The sequence below is a fragment of the Melanerpes formicivorus genome, unplaced genomic scaffold (assembly GCF_026170545.1).
Source record: "Melanerpes formicivorus ecotype bairdi unplaced genomic scaffold, bMelFor1.0.p_v2 SCAF_5, whole genome shotgun sequence".
Taxonomy (NCBI): Eukaryota; Metazoa; Chordata; class Aves; order Piciformes; family Picidae; genus Melanerpes; species Melanerpes formicivorus.
In genome coordinates this window covers 4,818,789-4,836,243 of record NW_027142357.1, presented here as the reverse complement: position 1 = coordinate 4,836,243, position 17,455 = coordinate 4,818,789, and the positions used below count along the sequence as shown (strand labels likewise).

The window sequence follows — 17,455 nt, the reverse complement described above, 5'->3', positions numbered from 1 at the left end:
CGACAAAATGCAGCTCAGGTGCTTAAGAATTGTTTTCAAACTTGTATGACAAAGGAAAAAAGATTTATTGCTTTTATGTCACATTTATTTACTAGCTGATGAAAACATGTGGAGGAGTCATGTCAGGGTTGTTCATGACACAGTTTAAAAGCAGGTTTGAAGCTGCTTTAGAACTGTAGCAATAATGAGCCTTACGCATTATAATTAAAATAAATCCCTGAGAACCTCCCAAGTAGCATTCTCGAGCCTCAAATGCAATGGTTCCAAATAAGGGAACAACACAAACCCCCTCAGGAATGACCAAATTCCATGGAGTTCAGTCATTATGTATATTACTGAATGTTTTTCACACATTTTCCATATGTTTTGGAAGCACTATGGGTGCCAGGCAGCACAGCATTTTAGCCGAATGGAAAAGACTCTTTCCCAGCTGAGCCACAAAATCCATCACTCCCAGAGGTAAAGGGCTCTGGTGAGCTTTTGAATTATTTAAGCACCATATAAACACTTAACAGTGGTCTAGAGAAACAAAACTTTCTTTATTTATAGGCTCGATACTTAAATACTAACCTAAAATTGAAATTCTTCTCCATAAATACCAAGGGAAAATACTGTATGAAGGTTATAAAAATACCATCTCGAGGTTATATGGAACAAAAACAGGTATGAAATGATGTACAGAACCCCACTGTTTAGTGAGGACAGTATCTTACCGCGTATCTCCTGTACCAGGAAGCAATCACAACCTGGCTTTTCTTCATCAACAAGAAGCGCGTGCGGCACTTCCAGCCCCTATAAATCTTCTCAATTAGAGTAGCCAAGTCCTCCAGTCGCTGCTTTCTCAGATCTTCCAGTTTGAAGAGCTGGGTGTTGGGTTTTGTTTGACATTGGAAGAAAAACAGCAAGAGAGAAGAGACCAGAAGAAAAAACCAAAACAACCAACCATAAGCACAGTGATTGCAAATCTCTTCTTTAATCAAGCCCCCCTTCAGCCACCTTTTGGTTTATTGATCTCCAGAGCTACAAGCAGGTACATCCACAAGGTTTGTGGCAGCTACAGGGTCACAGGGCAGTGTAATGAAAGTGACACTAAACTCAAGTTTGACAGCTATTGTAGAGCCTTGCTTCACACCAATTTGAATGGGTGTAATATTAAAAAAGTGTCCTTTTCAACACTATGCTTGCAGCACTGTTTCTAGAAAACTCTGTAGTGAGCAGCTAGTGAGTGATGCAGTTCAGAACAGGCTGTGCTCGTGGAAGACAGCTTGGTGTTGCAGAGGACATTTGTCACTTACCGTTCTCGGGTTGCGGATGAATATCTTTGATCTACCAAAGGAAAATTCTTCTTCAGGGATTTCCAATTCATTAAAAAGCACCTCTACTCCCGACCTAATAAGAATGAAATGAGCTTAACAAACATGACCTCCAGCTCTAACACTTCCTATTTTTACATTTTGCAGATTAATTTCTGGAAAGTATAGGAAAGCTTATTTTAAATACATAAATGATGCTTGACATAAGAAGATTGAAAACGTAACTCATTTGCTCGCTGGTTATTTAGCTAAAGGCAAGAATAATCACTGTCAAGATTCAGAATAATTTGATGAGAAAAAGAGCTGTTTTTATTTAACAGCATCAGCGATGGTCTACTTTTCCCCTTTTGCATCCATAATGGCTTTGTATAGAAAAAAATTGAAAAAAGGAGAAAGGGAAGGGCTCTCACACTAACCTCAACATGTGAAACAAAGACAGAGGAGTTTGACCAATGCTCCTATTTCACACTCTGCAAACTGCATTTTACAAACCTCAATAAAGAGTAGAGAGGAACTGCACAGATCTTTGTGATGGTTGCGACAATGCTTTTGTTATCAATACTGCACTCCCACCATTCCTTTTGATAACCTAAAGATTTACATTGCAGCTAAAGACATAAACCTATTATGAAAGTGTTGTGGTTTAAGGCCTGCTGGGGGGCAGGTGGGAAACCTGACCCCCTCGGGTGGACCCTATGGTGGGCAGACTCCAGATGGACCCAGATGGGCAGGAAAGCCTGAGCCCGGGGGAGGGGTCCCTGGGTTATGTTTATTCCACTCCCATTTCCTGTCTACCCCTTCTTCTCCTGCCTAACTTTTCCCCATGGGGGAAAGGGGAGAGGGGAAAAGGGGGCAACCTGAATTCTGTTCCATTGGGTTTGGGGCTCTGGGAAACTCAAATGGCTATATGAAATATATTTAAATCATGCTATCAGTGGCCACATGTGAAAAAAAGCCTCAGAAGCAGCTGATTTGCCTACCCGGGATGTTAATCTGTAAAAATACTAGTGAGTGCTGTGCAATTTAAAATCATATTTAATACTTCTGATTTGCAAGAGCTATCATCTCTTAGTTGTTTCAACAATCATTATGCAAAATTATTGAGGAAGATTATCTGGCTGTCTTCAAAGAAATGGGCGTTCCTACACTGCCAGAGGTGGGTATTAAAGGTAAGTAGTAGGTCATTAAAGGTACATATCTTTCTGATCATTCTAGACATCCTACTCATTTTGATTTCACTCCACCATCTCTCTCTCTCTCACCCTTTCTTTCAGGCTCAAATCAGTGAAGGCTGCAATTTAGTCTAAATCAAACATGGTCTCCTTGCTCACATGCAGTCTTGTGCATTAGCATGTCAGTTCATCACTAAAAGATCTCCTCTGCCAGGGACCTGTCATTGTTAGCCTCCTGAAAAAGGACAGGTTTCCCACTGAATGAACTCATCCAAAATCTGCAACAACAATACAGGTAAAATACTAGAGCCACACTTAGAAGTTCATTAAATGAAAAACTAATTAATTGAGAACCTGTGCAAGACGGTAATTTCAGGCATTGGGAGAAGACAGGGAAGATTACTGGCATGTCCCTACCTGGCTGGCCCTCTCCAGTGGGGCCAGGTCTGCTTACATAGCATCTTGTACCTCTCCAGGCATGGCTCGTAGGCCTGCCTGAAGGCATAGCCTGCCCTCCTGACCCGCACGTTCTCCAGCAGGCCGAGGTAGCGGATCTGGTGGCACACCAGGGCATCGTTGAAAATGTGGGCAGCCTTTTTGTCATTGGGTTTGATGCATCTGGAAAGGGAAACCAGCAGGGACACTTGTTTGTATGTGCCAACACCTATTATTGTGAACTTAAAAGAGAGATTTTAATAGCTGCTTCTCCTTCAATACCAAGATTTATTTTCCCTTCACCACACAAATCCACCAAAGACGTCCTACAGGGCTCTTTACCTGATATAGTTGGGATTTTTGGTCTGAAGATTTTTCATCAGGGTAGCAACTGAAGCCTTGAATTGTGAACCTGCTGTCGGTGGTCTCTTTAGATTGATCTTAGCAGGGTTCCCTTCAGGGAACAATGCTTTGATAAGAGAGTGATTTGCCTTCCACATGGCTTGGGAGAGGTCACGGTACAGAAGATCATTATTTTTGTCAACAAATCCTTCCACCTGGTACATCACCTGAACAACAGAGAAGTCTTGTCAGAGCATGTTTTGAACTATAACCTAAGAAATCAATTTCTCCTTTCTCAATATCCCAAACAAACAAAAGACCTTTCAGCTGTCATTTTGTAAGGCTTTCTGTTGGATACAGTTTCTATGAACATGCCTCCTGATCAAGATCACAGAATCATACAATGTTAGGGATTGGAAGGGACCTCAAAAGATCATCTGACTCCAACCCCCCTGCCAGAGCAGGATCACCTATATCAGATCACATTGGAATGCATCCAGGTAGGTTTTGAATATTGCCAGAGAAGGATTGCCACAGCCCCCCTGGGCAGCCTGTTCCAGCTTTCTGTCACCCTCACAGTGAAATTTTTTTCTCACAGTAACAGGTCCTTGTGCTGATCAATTCTGGTTTCTGAAATGGGAAAAACCCTTCTTCCCTGCTAACACTGATGAACCACAGCTTGCCAACACTCCAAAACAATCTTTTTGTTTGGCTGCAAAAAAAACCCCACCCTATCTCCTCAAAGTGCTAATGCTTACACCATTTGCCTAGCTAAACCTCGCCTCTTGATACACAGCAGCAAGCAGAGATCTGTGCAGTCCTCAGGGGCCTGTTGTTTTAAAGGCCTTTTACCAGGAAAATAGTCCAGCAACAACAAGCATGAATGGAAAGCTCTGACCTGCAGCTGGAGACCCAAGCGGCATCAGAGGGTACTTGATGTGGATCTCTGATTGCTACTGGCTTCTTTAATTTTTGAGGGTAGGGAATTTAGTTAGATTAATTGTGACAAGTCAACCAGCTGGTAACACAGATTCTGCAGCTTCATGATTCCTCAGTTCTGTGTAGAGAGGTACTATATACACAGAGTATTGAATCAAGCCAATACTGACAGAGCCATATTTTACACAACAGCAAGGGACTCGCAATTCTTGCAGCATTTTTGTCTGCAGCACATGTGTCTGTTTCTGACAGGTGTGGTAAATGCCACGACTGAAAAAACTGTTCATATGGATTTGCCTCTGATTCATAAAAAGAGGATCAAACTTTTGCTGTCCAGCGACTAGATCAAAATGTTCTCAGCTGAGGAAGGAAAAACAACATTCCTCCTAAACCAGGAAAAATTCACTGACTGATCTGCTGGGTAAGTGAAAGCCAGTAACAATGCAAGACCCTCACTGCCTGCTAAGACATAATCTCTTTGCAGTCCTCATCAATGCACTGGGGTAGTTTCAGCTCATTTTGAATTCTGACAACCAAAGAAATATCCAAGTATTAATCCCCAACAGATTGTATTCATAGATTCATAGAATGGTTTACAAGTCCTTGTACAAAGTCCCTTCCCAGATTTCTTGTAGCCTCCTTCAGGTACTGTAAGGCTGCTATAAGGTCTCCCCGGCACCTTCTTCAGGCTGAACAGCCCCAGTTCTCCCAGCCTGTCTCCACAGGGGAGGTTCTCCAGCCCTCTGATCATCTTTGTGGCCTCCTCTGGACCTGCTCCAGCATCTCCAAGGCCCCCTTATACTGGGGGTCCCAGCACTGGACTGCAGGTGGGGTGTCACACGAGCAGAGGGGCAGAATCACTATTACAAAATCCCCTTGGCAAATCCATGATACAGTTAACAAATGGCTGAAAGTAAGAGATTTTCATGGGTGTTTTGAATGAATATAAATGATTGAACTCTTCAAAATGGTAAGACTAAGAAAAAGTCAAAAACTAGTGAAGCATTACATAGTGCTAGGAAAATGAAACACCTTCCAAATATTCTCTGTGAAATCAACAGTTCAGCAGGTTGAAACATGAGGTACAGTTTCAACCTCTACGTTTAATTTTGCATTTCTTCTAAAAATAAATGGTGGTCTTGTTACAAATTTCATTATTTTGATTTTCATTAACAAAAAGTCGTGCTGAATTACACATCAAAAGCTATCTGGCTTCTATTTATTCATTCTGCTTACTCTGCAAAAAGCAAATACATTTGCAAGCCCTCTTGTGTATCTTTCTCTTCCATCTGTTTAAACACACAGACTGTGAAAATAAACTCAGTACCTCATAACGTACCAAAACTCCACTTTCTCATCAACATGACTAAGGACTTCAGCTCAGTGACAAAGAACATGTCTTCCAAAATAGCTTGCCTTCAAATGTGTGTGTGAATTTTTGTCATTCCAAACAACTTTTATTTCCAGAGACCCAGCAGGACCATCAGTTCACCACCAAAGCACGTGGGACATCTTCCTCCTTTGATGAAAGGAGAACTGCCCTTGACTTCAGCTAGAGCAGCGTGATCCCTGAAAACCTTCCAGCCCCAATTACAGATCTCAGCCTTAAGATGGAAAGACAGGTCTGGATTTTTGGATCAGCTACTGCAGAAGCACAGAATGCAGGGGTCGGAAGGGATCTCTAGAGACCATATAGTCCAATGCCCCTACTAACGCAGATAAACCTAGATCAGGATGCACAGGCACGTGTCCAGGTGGGTTTGGAATCTCTCCAGAGAAGGAGACTCCACAAACTCTCTGGGCAGCCTGGTTTGAGGGCTCCAGCACCATCAAAGCAGAGATTTTCCTCAAGTTCAGACGAAACCTCCTGTGTTCTAGTTTGTACCCAGTGCCCCTTGTCCTATTACTGGACACCACTAAAAAGAGCCTGGCTCCATCCTCATGACCCCTGCTCTTTAGATATTTATATGTATCGAGAAGATCTCCCCTCAGTCTGCTCTTTTCCAGGTCTCTCAGGCTCTTCTCATAAAAGAAATGATCCGGAGCCCTCAGCATCTCCATGGGTCTCTGTTGGACTGTGTCCAGTAGTTAGTATCATAGTATCAGTCAGGGTTGGAAGGGACCACAAGGATCATCTAGTTCCAACCCCCCTGCCATGGGCAGGGACACCCCACACTGGAGTTCCCTGTCTTGAACTGAGGAGGCCAGAACTGGACACAGTAGTTCACATGTGGCCTCAGGGGGGCAGAGTAGAGGGGGAGGAGAACCTCCCTCAACCTGATGGTCACACTCTATGCACTCCAGAATACCACCACATCTTGGTCTTGGCCACCACATCTCATTACTCCAGTATTTCTCCTCCATTACTGTAATGCCATTTAATGAAAGAGCCTCCCTCTATTACCAACCTAAGCTTCATAGCAGTACACCACCTTCCACACACCACCTACTTCCCGCTTCACCACGTACCTTGCCAGCGTAATGCTGAATCCTGAAGCAGCTGTGAGGCAAGGTGGTGTCATTGAGGAACCGGGAGCACTTGCTCATCCTGCTCTCAAAATGCTGGTGAGTGGCACACACTTGGTTCAGTTTCTCTAAGAAGGTATCGTCGGTAACAGTTCCTGGTCTCAGGCATTCTTCATCTAGCATGGCCAGGATTCCAGTTTGGTTCTGAAGTGCAAGGACGAGAGCTTTACTCTTTGTTTCCACCCCATTTCCATTGAGGCATAAAGAGGAGACTACTTGCTCCCTCCTGTGTAACTTCTGCTACCCAGACAAAGGTTGTTCAAGCCATCTTAAAGGTTGGCTCCTCTCCTCATCCCCATTTCTACCAAGACAGATATTGTTCAAGCCATATTAAAAGTTGCCTCTTCTCCTCATCCTATTTTGACCCAGACAAATGTTCTTCAAGCCATCTTAAAGGCTGACTCTTCTTCCCATCCCCATTTCTACCCAGACAGATATTGTTCAAGCCATATTAAATTGTTGCCTCTTCTCATCTGCATTTCCAACAGATTTTCAATATCTGCATTTTTGAAAGACTGCTTCAGAAATCTGAATCTTGAATTTCATGTTGGAATTTTGTGTCATCTACCTGGACTGCAGGAACTCCAACTCAACTGAAATTAGTTATTTTATGAGTAAAACCAGAATACAATTTATGGACATAATCAAAACTATTTTTTTCCAGGTGTTAAGGAACTTAATTTTTCTTGCTCCACTAAGTCCCTAAGAAGCCCTCTTGTTAATCATAGAATGCTTTAGGTTGGTTGGAAGGGACCTTTAAAGGTCAGCTAGTCCAATTCCCCCTCAGTAAGGACATCCTCAAGTAGAACAGGTTGCTCAGAGCCCCATCCAAGCAGACTGCAAATGTTTCCAGGGCTGGGGCCTCTCCCACCTCCCTGGGCAATCTGTGCCAGTGTGTACCAGTGCTTTCTGTACCTAAAGCACATGGTAGCAGGGCATTGAGTTTTCTGGCTTCCACACAAAAGGAGACATTATCCACAATGCAGCGTGTGATAGCTGCTCTTGAAAACACCACCAAATGGGGACATTCAACAGTTGCTTGGGGAGTTCTGTCTAGGTGCTGCTGCTGAACATTTCTAACAAAGTAACATATGTAAAGGAATAATTTTTGTGAAATAAACTTTCCCCACACCAGGTAAGGTGACTAATACAATGAGTGGCTTGTTGTAGAACATGAGAGGGCTTGAGGATGCGCACAGGCTTTACGGCTAAACTCTGTCCAGGTGTTAAAAAATTACTCAAAGAGATTCTTGCACATAACTTACATTTTCTATTAGGTCACAAATGATAGCGTTGTTGAAATACTCGATGTGAGTCCACTCAATCCCCTGTAAGAAGAAAAAATAAATAAATGAATGTATGAGCAGGAAAACAATCCAGGGAGCTTTTCCTCTAGGCAATTTACATTATGCTCTGGATATATTACTTTCAAATTTCATTCCATCTGCTTACCAACATTGTATCCGTTAAGAAAGAAACACAACCAGGCACAGCTAACACTATCTGCACAAACTGACAGTCCTTGAGTGACTGCCAAACCTTCTCTCCATTCCTTTCCCCGACCCGTGTCAGCTTCCCATGCACTCCCCTGGCCTCTCGCCAGTCCCCTCCCGCCACCACCCGCCCCAGCACCCCTCTGCCCACGCTCCCACTGGTCATGAGGACATCAGCCCATCTCACTGCAAGCATCCCAGAGCAAAATTTCTAAGCTCTTACTTGTTGGGGTTTGTTGTCTTTTTGTTGTTTGTTTGTTTGGGATTTTTTATATGGGAGGAAGCAAGAAGGCTAAATTTAGATGAGACCATCTGAACAATCCAGTCTGGCTGTTGTCCAGATATTCCTAATATCCTAATTCTTTCAAATACAAAATTTCCAGATGAGATGCCAGTTCATCAGCAGGTGACACAGCTAGGGCAAAGGGCTGGAAAAAGGAATCTTAATCTCATTCTTCATTTGCATTCTTGCAGTTTACTTTTTTTCAGAGCATTTGAAGGATCACTCAAGAACCAAATTGCAGTAATCACGTTTCAGGAGTTTCACCACTGAATGCAGATAGAGCAAAGATGTGCCCAAACTTCCTATTATCCCAAGGATGGTAAGGCAGGAGCTTTATTTCTAATGTTTCTGCAGCAAAATGGTATGGTCCAGTTTGAGCATAGACACTGCCAGCTTCTACAGCTGCCAGGTGATGTTTTGTGTGAGCTCTTGTACTGCTAAACCCTAATACAACTTTAACCTGATGTTCACTCAACATCAAACGCCAGAGCCTAGGCTCCAAAAAAAGTCAGACAGAAAAAAAACAAAAAAAGCAGCTCACAAAGCTCACACAGCTCCTTTCTGTACTTAACTGAAAGAAAACGAGACATAAAAAAATCTGTTTGGAGGGTCCTGCATCTACCATGCTTTGTATCACCCACCCAATACCCTTTTGTAATGGGATTAGCTGTGGCTGCTGCTGGGGTGTCCCAGGCACCACTGTCTAATCCAAAACACAGGCTGCAGGGTAATGGCACTAGCAACAGAAAGGGGTATTAGTCTCCTAAGGAATTAGTTCTTGCTCAGAACTGTCAGTCATTGCTGCCAATGAATGAAAGTCAGGATGTTTTTACCTAGGGGATTCATAATGTCAAACAAAACCAACTGTTTTTTGCTTAATGTAACTACCATGCAGCCCTACAGAAGCATGCTCCATGCCAGGCTTGTGGTCAAAAAGTGACTCTTCCCTGAGAATAGGTTCCAGCATGAATATCTGGGTTTCTTTATTGGGACAATGGGAAGAGGAGGGGATAAGCAAAGACCTATTCAAGTATTACCTCTCGGATGTATTCCTCCTGCTCTTCTTTGAGGGTAAGTTCAATGAAGATCTGCTGCAGCTTCTCATTGCAGTAGTTGATAATGAATTGCTCAAAGCTGTTGTCCTGTCAGATAAAAAATGTTTGCATTTGCTGTTGTGTAAACACCCTGGAACTCAGCTGGAGCAAGTTACTGCAGCAGCTGCACATCAATGAGCTGCTTCACTAACTGCTCCTTCCAGTTCTGTGCCATGATGGCTGGAGCAGGATTTCATTAAGATTGGGATTAGTCTGGAAATTTGAGATCAAATTCTCCCCTAATGCTTTCTCCATTGGGAGGGACAAAAACTCCATAGGTTACAGTCATGATGCCTCTATTGATTCCCTGGGACAAGCCATAAGAGTATTTGTGTGGCCAGGGAATGAGCCACTGCAGTTCGCCACACTAATTTGTCTCCATATGTAAAATGTCACCTCCTGCAGGTTCTGATAAATAAAATGGTGACAGCAACATTAGCTTTTCTCCACTTAGTAGCCAATAAAGTATCCTGTTACAGTACAGACTGAGGCCCAAGCTGCTCTTCTGGTTGCAGCTGAGCCTGGGTTAAGAGATGACTGGCTCCAGAGGTCAGCCCACCTGACCCCTGCCAGCAAACTGCTCACATAATTGCCTTCTGAAATGATGGAAATTAGAAGAACTTTATCTTCCAAAAAAAACCTTGAAGGCTAATTCATATAAAACTGTGTGTGGGCTTTTATGGGAGGGACTGGGGAAAGAAGCTGTCCCCAGAACAGGGGTGGGCAGCAGGAAGGCTGATCAGTGAATGCAGACATAGCACTCTGCTCCATCACAGCTCCATGGCAGGACTGCTGTAGGAGCAGGGCTGTGAGGCGACAGCAGCACATTTCCAGAGGGACACATTGCTGCATCAGGAATGACAGATGCAGCAAGCCCCTATATATCAGAGGTAAAGCCCTCACACACTCAGGTCAACTGAAGTTTTCCTGCTAACCCAATCAGGGTCAGGGCTGCAGCACAAAAGCTGTGGTTCACCACTTCATCTCTGAGTGGTTTTCCTTCTCTGCTCTGTCCTGGTGAGGCCTCATCTAGAGTACTGCCTCTAGTTCTGGGTTTCCCAATTAATGAAGGACAAGGATCTGTTTCAGAGAGTACAACAAACGGCTACAAAGATGATTAGGGGCCTAGAACATCTCTCCTGGAGACAGGCTGAGGGGCTTGGGACTTTTTAGCCCAGAGACTGAGGTGGGGAGATCTCATCAATGCTTATAAATACTTGAGGTGGTTGTAAGAAGGGTGGGGCCAGGCTTTTTCAGTGGTGCCCAGTGACAGGACAAGAGGTAATGGGCACAAATTCGACCATAGGAGGTTCCATGGGCACAAATTTGAACATAGGAAGTTCCATCTAAGCATGAAGGGGAACCTCTTTGCTTTGAGGGTGACAGAGCACTGGAACAAGATGTTCAGAGAGGTTGTGGAGTCTCCATCTCTGGAGGCGTTCAAAACCTGCCTGGATGCCATCCTGTGCCACCTGCTCTGGGGGAATCTGCTCTGGCAGGGGGGGTTGGACTAGATAGTGTCCAGAGGTCCCTTCCAATCCCCACCATCCTATAACCCTGTAATTCTCTGAGAGCAGTTTGGAGGCCAGGGGTCCGCTCCGAGGACCAGTTTGAAAAATAAATGAATGAAGGGAACAGCAACATCCACAGGTTTATGCCAGTGCCACAAAGAGCTGTTCATACTGTAAGAACTCCATCTGCAGAAGTAACTGCAATCAAGAGTTACTTTGAAAATGTGCTGCTGGATGCCCATTCTTGGGTTTAGAGTTGTGGAATTCCTGCCTCCCATTCCTTTCTGCCTCTGCCCCCTTCCCCCCCACCCCCCCACCCCCTTTTTTTTTCCCCTTAACTGCTAGTCATGAAGAACATTTTGGTTATTTAGCAAGCCTGAAAATGTGCAGAATAAACATCTATGGCTTTTTCCACTGTCAAGTCTGCCCTACAATCCCTGTGAAGCTTAACTTATGGTGAGTGAATTTTTATGACTAAGGGGAACTTAGTCACAAAAAGGCCGTAATTTACATGTTTAAATCAAGGCTGTGGTTGCTCAGTGAGATTAAGAACACACAAGCAGATTAGGAAATTTGAGGTAGCACAGATTACTTGCATTGTTTTAGTTTTAGGTAAAGCAAAAATCATAACCAAATCATCACCAAACTTTCTCAGCCACATCAAACTCAGCCCCTCACACCAACTGCAATTATCAATCAGAGGCTGCAAAACTTGCATAGCTCTAGATGAGAAAGTTAAGATTTGGCATGCATCAATCCCCCAGCACTGCAAACGAGTCATACTTACTGCATTCTGTGGCAAAAAGAAATGACAGAAACTGCAGTCAGTACTCACATCCTGGGTTGTTCTGGAAGTCATTTCTCCATTAGCACTTATTTAGCACACTGAGTGGGTCAGGCTTTTGAATACTTGTATTTGTATGTCACTGAAAATCTGAAGTGCTACGTAAATGGTATCACATTTTCTTTGTAGAGGAGTGTATCTTTAGCTGCTATCCAAAGCTTATCAAATAAACCAAGGGGCTGAAGCACATCAGAAAGTGTCACAAAACTAAATCACCCTGTCATGGTTTGAGCCATGAGCTGCCCAGGGTGAAAGTATTTTACCCCAAAGGAGTAAATAAAAACACTCAAACAGATTTGGAGGTTAAACAGAAGATACTATTTACAAAAGTAACCAAAAGTACAGAAGATAAAGGCACAAAGGAAATATACACACAAATCAGAACCAGCCTCAGCCCAGTTCTCCACCTGGGCCTACCAGGCCTCACAATGCCTCAACCAGGCCAAAACCTGCCCCCCCACACCCCACCCCTGCCCAGGACAGGCCTACCAGGCCTCAGTGCCCCCCACTAGGCCTCAGTGCCCCACAAACCAAAGAGAAAACAGGAGCCACATGCCAGGAGCAGAGGGGAGGGAGGAAGAAAGAACAGCCTGAGCTGTTTGCTTATACAGGGATTGCAGGATTATGGGATGGAATAACAGAATTATGATACCTCGTGCCTCCCCCTGGACGACCTTTATCTCTATGGCAGGAAACTTAGTCCTTAAGCTGTAACACCCCCATCTACATAACCTTTGGTAGACAGCTCTCAGTAAAGGGAGAGGAGAATGGAGAAGGAAAGAGAGAGGAATGAGTCAAAGTTTATTTGACACATGCAGATAAGCCCATCACTTGAGATATATTGAGCCTGAGGTAGAAGGACCCCAACTGACACATCACCTTGATACAGAGGAAGGGTGAAACACACTGCATCCTTCTGCCTGGCACATGGCACCCAATGCAGAAAGGTTGTTTCTCCAGAAACCCACATTACTGCCATTGCAAGAGCCTCAAGACTTTTTTGCTCACATATGATTCATCTTCAAGAGGCTGGAAACTGAACTACAAATCCAGCTAAAGGTCATTAACAATACATTAAAGTAATTGCTAGTTGCTTTCCTGATTTTTTATGTATCTGTGATATTTATGGCTTGCCAAGGAACGGCAACCGAAAATCCACAGAGTTCTTCACCAATCTCTCACTTGAAGCCTATAAAATTCTATTTGACGTTGCCAAGCCACTGAAAACTGCTGTTCCAGGAAAAAAAGTGATGGGAGAGCAGCAGCAATTTTGTTCTTTATGTACAATCCAGAGCAAAAGGCTAGCAGTTAATTATAGCAAAGAAAATATTTGGAACTTCGTACTAAACTCTGAGCAGACCAGAAGATATTCAGTAAATGAAATACACTTCAGAAGAGGCATTTCCTTTTACAGATTTTAAGAAACACCCCATGAAAAAACAGTTTGAGTGTTTATCTCTGGGCAAATCTGAGAAAGGCAAAAGAGACTGCAAATTTTTTCTCCCTTATTGTATTTCTGTCACTTTTCATTATGTGAGGGCTTCACAAAGCATAGATGAATGCTCATAAATGAATTGTCCCCCAATAATTTCATGAAGGCTCCTAGAAATGCCTTTAACTGAACTAGAAGGGATCCAAAGGAGTTCTGATGTTGTTTTTTAGAAGGTGACATCAAAAGCAGCAGGACAAGAAAGGTGGTTCTGCTACTCCACTCTTGTGAGACCCCACCTGGAGTACTGTATCCAGTTTTGGTGCACCCAGCATTATAGAGACATGGAACTGCTGGAGCAGGCCACAGAGATCATCAGAGGGCTGAAGAATCTCCCCTATGGGGACAGACAGAGTTGGGGCTGTTCAGCCTGGAGAAGAGAAGGCTCTGGGGATACCTTCAAGATCATCTAGTTTAATCCCCCTGCCATGGGGAACCCTGAAGGGGGCCTGCATGAAAGCTGAGGACCAACTTTTTACAAGGGCTTGCAGTGATAGGATGAGAGAGAATGGATTGAAGCTTCAGGAGGGCAGATTTAGACTGGAGATTAGGAAGAAATTCTTTCCAGTGAGGGTGCTGAGACACTGGAACAGGTTGCCCAGGGAGGTGGTGGATGCCCCCTCCCTAGAGGAGTTCAAGGACAGGATGGATGGGACCTTGAGCAACCTGATCTAGTAGAAGGTATCCCTGCCCATGGCAGGGGGCTGGAAGTAGATGATCTTTAAGTTCCCTTCCAACCTAAACCATTCTGTGAATCCACGAATAGAGAATAATTAATATTAGTGGTAGCACATCAATAAATCCAGTCAGGATGAACAAGCTGGAAGGAGCCAGCCATCAAAGACTGTACTTGCTCCCTACACTGACCAACATTCTCAGCAACAGAAAGGGTTTTGACCAATACAGAAGCAGCATGGTAAGACCCAAAATACCAGGAATAATTTCAAATATTCTTAAGAAATTGTAGGGGAAAAATATTTAAGACAAGCACTTCTCAAAGTGTCAACTTCTCTTCCAGGCTGTAATTCTGCTACTTTAATGCTGAGAGCATCACTTCGATCCCTGCATTTTTACAGGCAGCATTTCAAACTGTGCCTTTGAAATCACTGTGGAATACAAAACATAACCTTTGGGGAAGAAAAAGCCACTTGGTCTCTCAGACTAAATTAAAAGTGCAGGGAAACAGAATGTCACCTGAGATAGACTTAAAGTCATGTCAGATTTATAGATACAGATCAAGCAACCACCCTCAGCTTATCCTCTCCATCTTCTATCAGGTGCAATGACAAATTCAGATGAGGAGAAAGATTCCCTGACAAAAATCAAAGCCTACCTCACCACGTTTTTCACTTCACATGTAACAGTGTCTTCCTCATACAGCTTTATTCTTTATCAACCTTCAAACTACCAGGCATCAAGGTGGCATTTCATGAACAGCAAGGTTTTGAACACTGCACAAATTCTGCTTCACGCAGAAGTGTTGCATTTATATGTCACAATGTTGCACCTGATCAGGTTCTAAGAGTCCCTGATTCACGGAATGTACTAGGTTGGAAGGGACCTTCAAAGGGCATCTCGTCCAACTCCCCTGCAGTCAGCAGGGACACCTCCAACTAGAGCAGGCTGCCGAAGGCCACGCAAGTCTGATCATGAATGTCTCCAAGGACAGGGCTTCAACCACATCCCTGGGCAGCCAGTTCAGTATTTCACCACTCTCATTGTAAAAACTTCCTTGTGATGTCCAACCTAAATCTGCCCTGCTCCCGCTTCAAACCATTGCCCTTGTCCTATCCCTCCAAACCCTTTTGAACAGTCCTTCTCCAGCCTTCCTGTAGGTCCCCTTCAGATATTGAAATGTAGCTCCAAGGTCTCCCTGGAGCCTTCTCGTCTCCAGGCTGAACAGCCCCAATTCTTTCAGCCCTCTGATCATCCTTGTGACCCTCTGGACCTGCTCCAGCAGCTCCATGTCCTTCTTATACTGAGGGCATCAATACTGGACACAGTACTCCAGGTGGGGTCTCGCAAGAGCAGAGCAGGGTGACAGAATCACCCCCCTGTCCTGCTGCTCTCACTGCTTTGAATGCAGCCCAGCACACAGCTGTCTTCTGAGCTGCCAGTGATCACTGCTGGCCCATGCTGAGTTTTTCCATCAACTGACACCCCCAAGTCCCTTCTCTTCAAGACTGCTCTTGAGGCACTCCTCACCCAGCCTGTATTTGTGCTTGGGATTGCCCAACCCAGGTGTAGGACCTTGCACTTGGAGGTTGGAGTGACTCCTGGGGATCAGTTAGTCCACTCATGTGCTAAAGCAGGGTCACCTGGAGCAGGTTGCCCAGGATCACAGTGTCCAGGGGGGGTTGGAATCTCTGAATCTGGACAGGCAGGTCAAATGGAAACTATCCCTCTGTTTCTACGGCCTTTACTTTTGCAGCTCTATCCCCAGTGCATCCTTACATCCTTTCAGATAAAAATTTGTGGAACAAAGCACTCCACCAAGGCACTGAGCAGAAAGCATTCACACTCTCTCAAGCTGTCTGCCCAGTGCCTAGCAAATTTCAAGAATAAGCCTTGTCTGGCAGGCTTAGCTTCCACAGAACTGCACTCCAGCTCACATGGTCCAGTTACACAGTGAAAATTCAGAACGAAGCCTTTAAGCCAGCTGGCACAGACAGACGTTTCTCTCTCTGAGCCTAGGCAGCCTAGAATATTCACACTTGCTCTATGACATCCATTTTTATACACCCTACCCCCTTCCTACACAGGAAGTGCATACATCAGAAAATTAAACATCCAAACCTAAGAGAATGAGTCTTCCGCTCATCTCCACTGAAACCTGGCCAGCTCCTCGTAAACTTCACCCTTTCTGTAATCCTACCCCGACATCTTGCAGAGATATGAAAACTGCTTCTGCCCAAAAATACAGAATCAAACATGGAATGAAACAGGATCAGCCCTAACCCTACCCCAGGAAGGCTGCCAATAAATTGGTTCTGAGATTCCCAGTGCCACCAACCATCATCCCGAGTCCATCTCCAATCACAGCCTAGGCTCGCAGACTGACAATGCATGCAGCCGCTCCAAAATGGGGTGAGTAACTTGGAGCAATTAATGTCAGGCTTCAATCCACTGCTCAAGCTCCAGCAGTGTTATGAAACCAGCCCCATCATGTAGGCTGCATTACCACACTAATCCTAGTCGCTATAATCTTTGGCCACAGATAATCCTTGCTCAGAGAGACCCAAAATGTCAGCATTTCACTTTCAGACCCGACAAAGGGCACACAGCAGGACTCACAAATAAACACAGCTTCCCTGCACCTATTTTATGGAGTGTTTAGGCAAGCTTGCTGTTGACATCTGCCCAACCCCCAGAGACTGAGGATTATCAATAGATCCAAATTCCCTAATCTGTATTTTTGGACAGCCAAGTCCTTAAATGTGCTTTCTTGGATAGCTTGTAGGTTTGTTTGAAAAATGGGGTTTGTGCTTGAGAGAAATATTAGTGGAACCCAAATCCCAAAGAATACATGCTAGCTTTAGCAATGCTCCAGTAGCTTTCCTTTAATTTACAGCACAGCTTTTGTTCTGAGTAGCTCAGGAGGCATGGAAAACACAGGCTCACAGGGTGCCAGGGGTTGGAAGGGACCTCTGGAGATCATCGAGTCCAACCCCCACCCCCCCCCACCAGAGCAGGACCAGAGAATCCAGCCCAGCACAGGTCACAGAGGAACACATCCAGACAGGGCTGGAAAGTCTCCAGAGAAGGAGACTCCACAACCTCCCTGGGCAGCCTGCTCCAGTGCTCTGTGACCCTCACAATAAAGAAGTTCCTCCTTATGTTGAGGTGGAACCTCCAGGCTTTAGAAACAGCCCAAGCTGCCCATTTTCAGAGAAGTGACCACATTCAGACCCATGGCTCAACTCTTCCTCCTTTTCTTGTCTTCACAAAAATTGCATTTAGACTTGGGACTTAGAGTCCCAAGCTACAAATTGAATTCACAGTACAAACAGCCCA

The 17,455-nt window shown here is 44.4% G+C and overlaps 1 protein-coding gene across 3 annotated transcripts in view; it reads right to left on the bottom strand.

Annotated features, from left to right (window-relative positions):
• The window catches only part of MYO1B (myosin IB), a 142,943-nt gene that overhangs the window by 22,346 nt on the left and 103,142 nt on the right, over positions 1-17,455 (bottom strand). For all 3 annotated transcript variants that reach the window (XM_068137930.1, XM_068137931.1, XM_068137932.1), the window contains exons 14-20: positions 9,541-9,645; positions 7,993-8,055; positions 6,671-6,871; positions 3,263-3,489; positions 2,903-3,103; positions 1,296-1,389; positions 714-863 (exon numbers count right to left, since the gene is read on the bottom strand). In XM_068137930.1, coding sequence (XP_067994031.1) covers positions 714-863; positions 1,296-1,389; positions 2,903-3,103; positions 3,263-3,489; positions 6,671-6,871; positions 7,993-8,055; positions 9,541-9,645 — 1,041 coding nt within the window. The remainder of the gene's footprint in view (positions 1-713; positions 864-1,295; positions 1,390-2,902; positions 3,104-3,262; positions 3,490-6,670; positions 6,872-7,992; positions 8,056-9,540; positions 9,646-17,455) is intronic.